The sequence below is a fragment of the Arvicola amphibius genome, chromosome 1, assembly GCF_903992535.2.
Source record: "Arvicola amphibius chromosome 1, mArvAmp1.2, whole genome shotgun sequence".
Taxonomy (NCBI): domain Eukaryota; kingdom Metazoa; phylum Chordata; class Mammalia; order Rodentia; family Cricetidae; genus Arvicola; species Arvicola amphibius.
Window position 1 is genome coordinate 180,319,740 of NC_052047.1, and position 13,609 is coordinate 180,333,348.

General features: G+C 42.7%; 1 protein-coding gene across 1 annotated transcript in view; it reads left to right on the forward strand.

Moving 5' to 3' along the window:
* Positions 1-391: 391 nt before the first annotated feature.
* Entpd1 (ectonucleoside triphosphate diphosphohydrolase 1) overlaps positions 392-13,609 on the forward strand; it is an 82,887-nt gene continuing 69,669 nt past the window's right edge. Inside the window, exon 1 of the mRNA XM_038331990.1 lies at positions 392-494. Coding sequence (XP_038187918.1) covers positions 479-494 — 16 coding nt within the window. The 5' untranslated portion in view covers positions 392-478. The remainder of the gene's footprint in view (positions 495-13,609) is intronic.

Below are 13,609 nucleotides of genomic sequence, written 5' to 3' on the forward strand. Positions count from 1 at the left end.
TTCTAACTATTGGGCATTGTAATTACAGACACAGTTTTGTTGTTGTTATTTTTCCCCTTGCAGTAAAAAAAAAAAAAATTTAGGGAGGTAAAAACAGATTTTTTTTTTTTTTTGTAACAGAGAGAGTGAGGGGTATATAAAAAGAAGAAGGGGAAGGAAAGGGCCTTGAACACATACTGCTTCAAACCCAGGAAAAAATAAACTACAACCCCAGTAAGCTTTCGAGTAACTAGGGAAATGAACCGTCTTACCCCTCTACCAATCTGTATTTCTAGTCAATGAAAAAGACACAAGGCTTTGAGGTTCCTTCCGAAACCGGGCTGGCTAATTTAGCCCCTCCCACAAGCCCTAGGGTCTGTTATATCTCTGATCCCTGAGTACCTCTCTCACAGAAAGCCACCCCAGCAAGCAGAGGCAGCAAAAACAAAAACACCCAAGACAAACGAGGAAAGAGGAAGAAAACAAAAAGCTGCCCCTTATGGAAGATATAAAGGGTAAGACCAGAACTGATTTGATCCAAACCCTTCAGGGAAAAAAAAGCCCAATTCCAGAGCAAGTTCTTGAAAGAGGCTAGGCAAAGCGCCTGAATGAACTTTCCCACTCTCCTCTTGAGCGAGCGGAGGGAGCTTTGGGAAGCAGAGCTCCGGGCTGCGGTGCAGGCTGGCTCTCGATGAATATTCATAATTAATTGGTATGCAGATCTGCTTTTTTTTTCCTTCTTAGCGGCAAGTAACTGTTTTTCAATCCTCCAGTACCTAAAGAAGCAGCTGTTTCATCTGGAGTCATCTCGTCTCGGTTTTGAGTCCCTGGTTAGCAGATGCTGGTTTCTGCGTGTAGATTTGTTTTGTTCGAATTTCCTGCGTTCTTACTTCTGGGACATTAGCAAAGGCTCCCGCTCCTTCTCTGCCGGGAGTTGGACAGGCAAGTTAATGTGGCAAGAGACTGTCACAACAGGACCCTAGAGTACGCCTTGTAAAAAAAAGGCTGCAAACTTCTTGAGCTGGGGGGGGGGGGGGGGGAGGGAGTGCGCTTGTCCCCGCGAGGGAGAGAGGGCTGGAGGGAGGAAAAGGAAGCGATCTCCGAAAAGAGCAGGTCATATCTGACTGACCACATTAGATTTTTGTCTAGGAAACTACAAGGGCAGACTGGTTTGCACAAATGGTGTTCAGTCTCTGCCTTTTTACCTCTTTTGGGCATTTTCTGCCAGGACGGAGAGCCAGTTGCTTGCCAGTTCTGGGGAGCCAGGAACAAAGGGGGAATGTAGGGTCGCAAACCCACTTCATGGCCAGCTTCTAATATGCTCACGGGTTTCTGTCACATAGGTTGCAGAGGGGACTGGAGGATAGCAAACAGATTTCTTCCTAATTAAAGTAGAGGACAGCTGTGTGGGTTTCCTAAGTCTTTACACTGTTCTGGGACCTGTGTCCCCTTTACCATGCGTACTGTGCATCTCTCTCATCCATATAAGGTAAGTGCTATCCTTATCGTGTCTGTTTCCTGAGGAACGAAGAGGGCAACTCACCTTGTGATCCGATCCGGTACTTAGGAAGTGACACCTGTGAATGCAGGCAGGCATTCTGTGCTTAGGCAGTGGTAAGCATGGGTGCAGGGGGCCAGGGGACGCCTACTGTCTACTCCTCCCTCTGTTCAGAGGGCTCCCTGGGACACAGAGTCTGGATCACTGGGTTCTAGGCTTGTGGATCTCTGAAGCTACTGGGGAAGAGTTAGTGATGGATTCTAGTCTGTGAAAGAATTCATAGTTTGCAATCAAGTTTCCACTACCAGTTTCAGTTGGGGTTAATGGTAATTCTTCATGGGGGAGAGACAGACAACGTTATTATGTATGGCTTTTACCGAAGGGAGAATCTGAGCATGGAGGCGGGACTCAAATGTCTCTCTGTCAAAAAGCCTACATCTGAGGAGGGTTCCTCTACTTCTGGTTTCTCTTCTGAACACATGTCCCCACCCCCAAGTAGCCCTCACCAGCCACTTTCAGTTCCCTGGGGAACTGATATTTCCTCCTGCCCGACCTGCTGAAAGGCACTTTCCTCTAGCTTGAAAGCATATCTGACCACTTTTCTTCTTTGTCCTGGAGTCAACCCACCTCTGTTTGAATTCCAGTGCCATCATTTTTACTGTGAGCCTCAGTTTCTCACCTGTGAGTTGAGGAGAATAAACTTGCCTCAGAGGGTTATAAGGACGGAGGAACGATCTCCACGAAGTTCCTAATGTACACTGTGTACTCAATAAATGCAGACTGTTGCTGTTGCTCCTAGATTTTTCTTGAGTACTGCTCTCCCCTTAAGCAGCTCCCACACTTTCACCTAGATCGGTACCTGCTTTGGATCTTTCTACAATACCCCACTTTTAATGTTTAAGATGGCACCTATCATACATACCCACCTGTTTTCCTTATCTCTGTGTCATTTTCCAGCCCCAAATGATAACTTCTATATTCATCTTTGGATGTATGATATCCAGCACACCTTTTTGTCCCCAGCCTTAAAAGTCATGGTCACTTTGTTGTTCATGCAGGCAGAGGGGTGGGAGAGAGGCCTCAGTCGTGACAACAGGGCAGAAGGCAGCTGCGGTGCTAACACAGGCGCCTCAGAGGATGTGGAGCTGGGTGACATTCAGCAAGAATCTGAGCCTAGGTACTGACTCAGTAAGAGCCACAAGACAGTCAGCGGCCTGTGGCTGGGCTAGCAGTTTCACCACACGAGGTCCACAACAGGTCTCTGATGTCCTTATTACGAATCAGCTTGGTGCTCATAAGCCACAAGGAGAAGTCGTTGGAGTTGGTAACTAGCCTCTCAGAGAAGATGCTAGTTTCGTCTAGAGGGTGGAGCTTCACAGGCAAGTCTAGAAGTTCTTGTTAGCCACAAGCACCTTGAGCTCCTTAGCGGGCACTCAATCAGTATCTAATAAGCTGTTGTTATTGTAGTTGATATTCATTCAAGAGCCCAAAGGCTTTACAAGGGAGCTTTGAGTTTGTAGTACAACTCACCCCCCCCCCCCATTGATGCGTACAACTCCTAACTAGTTCACAAACAACTTTCTTGGTAGATACTCAGAAAAACAAAATGCCCCCTACCTCTAGGCCGATGGTCTTAATTGGCAATGTGACCTCATGCCAAGACACCCAGTTTGTCCGGTACAGCTCTTCAATCTCCATCCCAACTTAGCCAGACACCAAAGTGGAGATTTTTGGGATATCTCCTAGCATACCTTTACTGTCTCTGAACAAGACACCCGGCTTGATAGAGCCTCTCTAGTCCCACTTTCTAGAACCCTTGCTGTTGGAGGCAGTGTGTTATGGTAATGAAAGAAATGCAAACACTGCGAGCCTGGCTCTGGGTAAAATCATAACATACACTGTTTGTTCCCAGCACCCTCTTTTCCTCTTCCTGGCATACCCTCAAAGCAGTTTGACAAATATTGTTTGTCTGCCACTTGTAAGTACCTGTGCCAGCTCCTTGGGATATAAACAGTCTGCACATGATGTAGCAGGGAAGGGAGACATATGAAACCAATTCTAATGGAAGCCAGACTCTGACGAGTGCTAATAATAGCTCACATTGATTATTAAGTGCCAGGCATTGTACTGTTTTATGTATGTCTTCTTATCTAATCTTCTCATCAACTCTTTGGTATTGATTTATGTTTGTCACCCTTATGGAAGGAAGTCACTCAGCCAGAGTCACACAGCTGGTAAGAGGCAGAGGGACCATTTTTGGCCAAGCCGTCAGTCTGTAAAGCCTGAATTAGCAGATGAGTCCCCCACCTCCTGAGAGCCACAAGAGCAGTCCGATGGCAGAGGAACACAACTCGGAGTGACGCCTTCTCAGAACACTTCTCAATGGGCTGCTTTCAGTTGGCCTTACAAGGTTAAGTGAAGTACAGTGCCCACAGAAAGCCCCTTCCTTCCCAGTCAACAATGCCGAGGGAGTTTTTCTTTTTACTAAAGCTGCAGCCTGGCCTGTGGAGTGAAAAGCTCCCTCTCATTTCCACATTCCAAGCAGGACCTACTTGCTTCCTTTCCTGGAGATTTGAAGGCAGAATTGCAGGGAGTCTTGACCATTGTTGTGGCCAGTCAATTGTAGAGAGTTAGGGATGACCAACCATGCAATTAAGCAAACATTTACAGAGTGATCAGCTGAACATTAAATGATGTCCTTATAATGATTTCCCTCCATAGCAACAGAGTACGTGACGAGGTACGTCTGGCAGCAGCGATTGCAATTCAAATTGCTTTTAGTTGGCCGAAGCATCTTTTCCTCCCCTGTGGTGTTACAGTTGCTTCTCTATTCTGATCAGTAGTTATGACCAAGGGAGAATTTAATTCAGGTGTGCTGGGCTCGGCCTGTGCGGGGTGATGGCGAGGCCTGTGAGAAATTATGTAGAGTTTATTCCTTCAGATATTTTAGAGAGAGGCCAGAACTGAGGGTGAAGAATCGTCAGGTATCTTGACGACTTGACGGAAGGGAGAGGGGAGGCATGAGCTTAGTTGTGTGTATCCGTGTGTGCATGCGTGCATGCGTGTGTATTTCTGGGATTGAGGTTTTTAGACCTTAACATGCATATGCATTTTTGAAGATAATAAAATTCAGCCCCCTTCAGAAGCTCTGGGGTATAGCTGAGGCCCTACAATCCTCTCACAGGCCAGGTGGTGATGCTGACCCTCCATAGCAATCTGACTGACTGTGTCAGGAGGTCATCTCTTAGTCTTGGGGCTTGCTTGGTACCCATGGAACCATCCCTGACCCCTCCTTCACCCCATACTCTCTGAGCTGCCGTGGGGAGCCACCGAGTAACCAAGCCATGCAGGATAATTCATTTTTTCCTTTCAGAAGCATATATGCCCTATGACAGGATGTTCAGCCTCTAGTCTGCTATAACTTAGAAACAAGCCTGCCTTTTCAGCACACAATCTACTGCAGAACAAAAAGGCCTTCTGTTAGAGCTCATAAATATTTTCGCACTTAAAAGGTTTGTTATTGTTAGTTACGTGTATGTGTGTGTGTTTGTGTAGGTATATGCATGTTACTGCAGGTGCCCATAGAGGCCAGAGGCACTGGATCACCTGAAGCTGGAGGTACAGGCAGTTGTAAGCCACTGACATAGGTGTTGGGAGCAGAACGCAGGTCATCTGCAGGAAAGGACGTGCTCCTAACAGTTGAGCCATCTCTCCAGCCCTAGTCTCAACTTTTCTCTGCATTTCCCCATGGCTCCCAGGTCCCCTAAGCTCCCTTAGTCTCCACTTTTGCTTGAGCAGGGCTTGAAGTTCACACGTGGCTGCCTACAGAATCCTGTGCTGGACCTAGAAGTCTCAGGGGAGCTGGGGGCTGCAGAGACCCAGGGCTTGAACATTGGGCATGGTCTGTGGGAAGGATCCCAGTTGCAAAGGTAGAAAAGTGGATGCAGAGAAGAATGCTGGGATTTCTTTAGGTTTGGGAAATTGAGGGGATTCTGAGCAGAAGCCATTGTTGGAGAGGTGAAGCTGAGGAAGATGTTGTTTGATGGGCACACAACTTATACTCTTTTGATTCTGTACTATCAAATTATAGAGACCAAATTATAGAGCTTGAACAACATGAAGAGGGGTTTCCTTTTTTTTGAATTTTTTATTGTTTTACATAATAGTTTTTGACCTAGACAAAATGTCTTTTGCACACACACACACACACACACACAAGGCCTGGGATCCTATTGCCTCAGACCCCTGGTGTTGGAATATGGGTATGTATCACCAAGCCTGGCAAAGAAAAATGCTTTATAAAAGGAAAAAAATAAGTAACAGTGACATTTCAAAACAAAATGGGAGGAAAAAAAAACTAATGCCCTTGAGGTAGCGTACAAGAAAGTAGAAGATGAAGGAATGTAAGGAATTATTTTTTGTGGTCAAAATTCAAGGAATCATTTCAGAGATGTTTCTCTTGGCCTCATACAGAGTGTGTGTACAGTCCCTCTGTGTCCACGGGGATGCCAGTGGTCCAGTGCCTACCATGAGAACTCCATGTAACCCCTATTAGGGTGAAGAGAGGGCCTCGAGAGTTGGGGGTCTGCCCCTTTCATTTCACCTTTTCCAGAGTACTACCTTGAAGGGAAATGACAGCGCCGTGATCACCAGGCTGTGTACAGTTTTAAAGTCTGGCTTTTAGACAGGGCGTGAATCACAGGTATTTTCCATTCGTAGCACACATTTCACAGTCACGTAGTAGATTTAACAATTTCCACCTTTTGCAACGTCCCTAACACACGGCTGTGAAGGAGCTTCTTCCCTATAAGTAGGGGTGCACTCTGAGGATGGAATCCTAGAAATAGGATTACTGGTTTAAAACCTGTAAATATTTTCTGAAGTTTTCTGTCACCATTGCTAAGTTACCATCCCAAAGCCAAGTTGGTTCCCAAGGTCAAGTTAGTTCCCAAGGGGTGGACCCTTTGTTCCACTGCGGCTCCCTGTATTCTGGCATTTCCAACAGTGCTCATGATTGGCTAAAACTAATTGTATCAACTTTAAAAGTCTTTGTAACTTTTTTAGTTACTAGGAGTCTTTATGGTACTCTTCGCCCAGTGTGTTTAGTCTTTTGCAAATGTCTACAGTCTTTGCCCATTTATTACTAGTTTGCATTTTATGTTTTTAATTTTATTTCTGTGAGTGATCCATCATCTAAAGATATTTAATCTTCCACCATACTTTCAGTAGTTTTGTGGAATCTCTTTCTAACGTTTTAATAATATTTTATACTGTTTTTATGAAGAGATCCAACACATTTTTAAAACAGCTTTGTAGTTTATAAGTAGTTTGATACTGTATTTTTATTACCTCCTTAACCCATGGTAATGTTTTAAGTTCTAAATAATTCCTATTTTTGTTTAAATTATTATTAATTTTTCATTTGCTTCTTAATAGTTAGAAGATATAGTTTTATAATATCTGGAATATCCTTGTAAACATGATGAGTTTTTATAAACCTGTGAATAGTTATGAATGTGATTTATTATTTTTAAAATATAAAATTGATATTAATCAGTTTAATCTCTTTAATTATGTTGTAATTCATCTCCAGTTATAATTTTCCTCCATGTGAAATTATAGTGTACATGCATTCACTATGTTTGAGAGCATGTTAGTGTGTGTGTATGTGTGTGTAGTGTACATGTGTTTGCACATGTATGGGTGTAGGTTGATGCCCGAAATTCATGTTAGTGCCTTCCTCAAAATTTGTCTACCATATTTATTAAGGTAGGGTCTCTGACTGAACCAGAAGCTTACTTGCTGGCAGGCCAATCCGCTGTCTATATCCACCTGTGTCTCCTGCTCAAGACGGGCGTTCCCAGCTATGTCTGACTGTTTACATGGGTGCTGCAGGTTTTAACTCGGGTCCCCGTGCTATCACAGTGAACACTCTTACCTACTGAGCTATCTCCCTGTCCCCAGACTTCAAGTACTTTGAGACAATAAATTGTCTTGTTTGTGCTAATTTGTGGTAGCAGCCATTATTAGCACACTAATATGGTAAGTATTTAATAAATGGATATGAAGTTACTTTAGTTATCACACAGATGGGTTTGGCTCACATGCTGTTCTAATCACTTTATAGATGTTAATTTAGTTTTGAAACAACATTAGAAATTGGTGCTGTTTAATTTCACTCTTACTGATATTTGAGGAATGAGAGCAGTTACGCAACTCAACTAATGTCATTCAATTGGAAAGTGTGGAGTTTAGACTCAAATTCTAGACATTGGTCTCAGTATTATTTGGAGATATGGTTCACAATGATTCTTGTATTTGAAACCTACAATGTGGTGGGTACTAGTATAGTTCCGAAATTGTTGATGATTGTCACAATCAATTTTTAACATTTTTGTCATTCCAAAGCTTCTGCACCCACTAATAATCACTTCCCATTTCCTAAATACTCCCCCACCCTTCCCCTGTCCCAGGCCCCAGGCACACACAGTCTAGTTTTCTTCATAGCTCCGCGTGTTCCAGCTATGTCCTGTCTATGATCTTCTGTGTCACATCACACTTTAGCTGTCTGTGCATCACTTGGTTGCTACGGGAACTGTTTTGTATTTGTTTTTTTTGTTGTGAAGGATGCCGCTTTGCATGTGTCTGGGCAAACGTTTGTGCAGACAGTACTTTAATTCTGTAAGTCTAAACCTGGAGTGGCGTTGTTCGGTCCAGTGTGTCTATGTCTACTCATTTGAGGTACAGCTAGACCATTTACTGAAGTAGGTGTGCTGTTTCATACCTCAGAGTGTGATGTTCCAGTGTCTCTGCATCATGGCCAATACCTGTTGTCTATCATTGTTTAGAGCCTTCCTAACAGGTGGGGAGTAGTGATTGGTGTGCTTTGGGTCTTGTTTCTGGATGGTTGATTGCTTTTCTTCATGAGTTCTCAAGGCAATCATGCATCTTCTTTGGAGAAATGTCTATTTGGATTGTTGTTGGCGGAGGCTTCTTGTTTGTTCCCAGTAACCCAGACCTGAAATAAACACTCAGAAACTGTATTAATTAAAATACTACTTAATAATAAGATTATCATTATTATTATTAGCTTATGAATATTTCTAGCTGGCTCTTATATCTAAATTAACCCATTTGGCCTACTGGTGAGGCTCTGTCTGGCATCCAGCATCTGTCTCTTGCTGCAGCTACTTGGCTTCTCTCTGACTCCACCTCTTTCCTCCTCTATCTGCTTGGAATTCCCACCCTGCCCTATTCTGTGCTGCAATAGTCTCAAAGCAGCTTCTTTATTAACCAATGGTATTTGCAGCATACAGAGAAGAATCCCAATCAAATTGTTTTCCAATTTTTAAAAGTTTGGCTTTTTATTGTTGATTTGCAATGATTCATTATGTATTCTTTTTGTTCAGATGTATGGCTTTCAAAATTTTTCTGTATTCTAAAGTTCTTTCCATTTTTATGATAACTTTTGCTATACAAAAGTTTTTTAATATGTATTTATTTATTATGTTATAATATTCTGACTGTGTGTATGCCTACTGGCCAGAAGAGGGCACCAGACCCCATTACAGATGGTTGTGAGCCACCATGTGGTTGCTGGGAATTGAACTTAGGACCTTTGGAAGAGCAGGCAATGCTCTTAACCTCTGAGCCATCTCTCCAGCCCCTACAAAAGTTTTACATCTTAAAGATATTCATATTTTCTTTGTTTTTTTGTTTTTGATGTCATCTCTAAGAACTCAGTGCCTAGTCCATTTATACCTGTGATTTTTTTCAATTTATTTTGTGTGTGTATTTTGCCTGTGTATGTGTACCTCATGCATGCAGTAGCCATGGAGGCCAGAAGAAGTCATCAGATTCCCTGGAACTAGATTGCTAATGGTTGTGAACCACCATGTGTATGCTGGGAATCAAACCTGGGTCCTTAACTGCTGAGACATCTCTCTAGATTCCTATGTTTTCTTCAGCATTTTTATGGTTTTTATCCCTAAATTTAGGTTTCTGATCCTTTGTCTCCCCCACCTCCGCCTTTCTTCTGAATACCCAGTTGCCCCAGCATCATATGTTGAGAAGTGTTGCTATCCTCGGTGAATTATCTTGACATAGGTTGAGAATGAATTTGCAATACATGAAAGTCTATTTCTGGAGGCTCAGTTCTGTGTTCTCTCCAGACTGTTCTGGTCACTGTAATTTTGGAGGGAACATCAAAATCAGAAGTTTGAGTTCTATAACTTTGCTTTCCTTTTCAAGATTGTTTTGAGCCCCTTGGGTTTTGAAATGAGTATTGGGATCATCTTGTTAATTTCTGCCAAGAAGCTGCTTGAGATTTTGATAAGGATTATACATAATACTGATAAGGATGATACATTATGCTGAACAAAAATGTGTTTGGAGAAGATTGATTGTTGTTTTCTCTCTAGCACAGTGGCAATGCCTTAATCTACTGCTATTTCAGCCAGCAATCACAACTCCACAGCTACTAGCCTGCTTCTCTACCAGAGACCTAGCTGTTCAGGCTATATGTAGCCTGGTGGGAATTCTATTCCTACAGGCACTGGCTTTGCTGCTACACTAAAGGTAGCTTTAACTAAATCTCTACTGTTCTGTTTATAAATAAAGCTTGAAGCTCAAAGGCTGCGGTGAAAACCTGCTATCTCAGAGAGGTTCAGCAGCACCTAGCTAACCTCTGTTCTTGCTGGTGTCTTCCCAAAGCTCATCCTTCTGCTCTGCCAAAACAGAAGAGCCTGTGCCTCTCAAAACTCCTCCCTAACTCTTCTAGTGTGTCTCTCTGTTTCTCCTGAATGCCCTCTGAGACTCTATGATTACTTTCTGTCAACTAGTTGCTAACTCAGCCTCCTGACCCAAGATTAATTTTATTTAATTAATGCAAAGGCAAGGTTGGGGTTCACAGTGTGATTGAATGTTTCCCAACAATTGTCATTTTAAAACTATCAAAGACAGATGGTAATAGAGTTCTCAGTAAACTCAAGGCAACCTGTAGTACTGGATTTTAAATAGATGAATGAATCATCATAAAAATAAGCCTGTTTACCCATGAACATGTGGTAGCTCTCTTTTTATCTTCATCTTTAACTTTTTTCAATAACATTTTCTGCTTTTTAGACCATAAGTTTTGGGTTCATTTTGTCATGTTTAGTGCTAAGTTTCCTCTCTCTTTTGATGCCTTTTTAAGAATAATTGGAGCCAAGACATGCTTTTAAAAAGGATTTATTTATTTAATTTATGTCTATGGGTGCTCTATCTGCATGCATGCCTTTATGCCAGAAGAGGCATCAGATCCTACTAGAGATGGCTGTGAGCTACTATGTAGTTGCTGGGAATTGAACTCAGAACCTCTGGAAGAACAGATCTTAACCACCAAGAAATTTCTCTAGCCCCAGACACATGCTTTTAACTGCAGCACTTCTGAGGCAGAGGCAGGCAGAACTCCATGAGTTCTTGGGCTCATATATACCATCCATCTTTATTTCCAGTGCATCTATATCATTTTATCAAACACACACACACACACACACACACACACACACACACACACACTTTTATTTATAAACACTAAATAAACCCCACTTAAAAACACTAGCTTTTGAAATGAATTTTCACATTGTTTTGATGAAGGAATTGAAATAGTTCATATTTGTTTACTTCCCTTTTCCTTTTGACCCTGGACCTTTGCTTATTCATTGTCATAAATTTAGCTTCAAAGATATGGATGATAGATATCTTACTTTTAACTCTATGGGAATCTGAAAAGGAAAGCACCTTGTGTTTAAATGTATCTTAATATTGAAGCAGAAACGAGCAATTTTGACCTTAATGTGAAGAAAGGACTCAACAGTTCCAGCTTCCCATGCCCACTTTTATCCTAAGTGTCTAACCTGTGCATGTTGTCGGCATCAGTGCTGGGGACATTAGTTGTCATGCATGATGGCTTTCCTCTTTAGCCGTCAGTAAGCAGACTCCTTCCTGGAGACGTGCTGGTGTTCAGCGTGATTCATTTCTCACTGTGCTGTCTGCATTCTTGAGCTCTTATTCTGGGCTCCTTTCCTGATGAGCTATTCTCTTAGCACAGCAAATTAACTTTCCAGAAAGATGCTCATCAGGAGGAAGGGTGACTAGCTGTCCTCAGGCCAGAAGTCTTCATTGCCATATCCGCAGGAAAGTTCCTCCAGTGTTTCGGGAAGCCCAGTGCCACAGAGAAGCTGAGGACGGTGATGGTTTTCTGCCAGAACTATTTGTCGTGCTCTGTATCCCAGTGTTACGATGTTTGCATCAACGTAGCTGAGGATAGACTTCCTTCTTCAGATTGGCCTAGGATAACCCTCCCGTGATTTCTTTGGTCACTGCCCCTTCCTTTTGCCTTAACTCTGCAAGGGCTTATTATTTAGATGTTTTTGAACTTCATATTTCTTTATTTCCCTTTTACCCTTATTCCCCTTCATTTACTTTCACCACACTCCAAAAGTGGTTTCCTAAGATTCCCCTCTACACCATCCAGTTTCCCATAACCAGTTCCAGCATCCAATTTGATTTTGGCTTCCATGAAATCACTGCACTTGTTCTTTCTCATAGCAAAATCTTCTCCTATCCAGTTAAAATAAAATGTTTCCCTTTTTGTCCCTCTTTGTGTCATTTTATTGATGGAGGTGACTTTCTCGTCCATAGTTCTACTTTATTGCAAAAGTTTTTTTTAAAAAATTATTTTCTGTGTATGGGTGCTTTGCCTTATATATGCCTATGGAAACACATGCCTGCAGTACCTATGGGGTCCAGAAGGGGGCGATGGATCCCCTGAAACTGGAGGTACAGAGAGTTGTGAGTTACCATGTGGGTGCTAGGAATTGAACCCAAATCTTCCTGTGGAAGAGCAATCAGTGCTCTTAACCAATGAGCCATCTCTCCAGCCCCATTTAAAAAAAAAAAAAAGTATTGGTTTCAACAGCTTTCACTGGAGATTTAGCTCCAGCAAGCCTGAGAGATTTTGGGTTGATGGTTTATCCACAGCTCTTGTGGAGTCAGCTTGGATCTCGTTTAGGATCCTCAAAAACTAGACTCTCACCTCAGTGTGGGAGGAGATCTACATCCTCCAGGTAGGACAGCGGTTTCTGATCCAGGAGAGAAGACAAAAGGCATCTTGAGTATTTTCATGTTTCCGAAGACAGGGAGACCAGGCTGTCAGAGTTCTGTCAATATTGTTGTCCTGAGGCTCAAGACGTCCAGACATTCCTTTGTCCCTCCTGTCACGCTGTGCTGTATTTCCTTCTTCATGTGTTCTGTTGTTTCCAAGTGTAGCAGGGTTGGGAAGACATCTGAGCCTTTGCTTTACTTGTTCCTGGCCATACCACCCAGATAAGGACATGACGCTCACTACTGCATGTTCTTTGTCCTAACATAAAATTGTTTTATTTTGCAAAAATGTTCTTCCTTTTGGATACACAGGTGGATTTTACTAAGACCGTGGGAAAATGTGACAAAATATTTTGACTTGATATTGATGTTGCCATCATGTTCAGTGGTCACAAGATTGTGCAATTGCTCTAGGGAAATTCTAAGAACGAACCAGCCAGTTAGTGAGCAGTGCTGTGAGGGTTAGCATTAGGCATCTGCAGTAACACCTCAGCAAATGAGGGGTCACACACTAGAATGAAGACGGAGGAATGGGCAGGGGGAGTTCGGTTCTGACAGCGTTTCTGAAGTGGAGTTGGAGAGCTAACAGTTTAGGTGGCTTCCTGCGGGGAGGGGAGGGAAGAAGGCTGTGAGGACTTCTGAGTCACAAGCTAGATGGTTGGATCAATAACTACCTATAATCAAGGTTGAGGACAGGTGAGGGAGAGCAGATTTGCAGACTAGATAGCAAACATCTTGGACAATAGATTGAGACATTTGTAAGACATCAGGTAAGGCATAGGTATTCTGTTGATTGTTGGGAATTTGGATGTAGAACTCAGAGACTGGGAGACCAGAGGAGCTACAAATGAGATATAGAGTTAGTGGTTGGGAGTACAGACAGGGATAAGTCTGTCTGTAGTACAGATAATAAAGACGGGAGACAATGGAAAATGATACCTAGGGAAGCGCCACATTAAGAAAGGAGCAAGAAGAAAAATGGCTTAG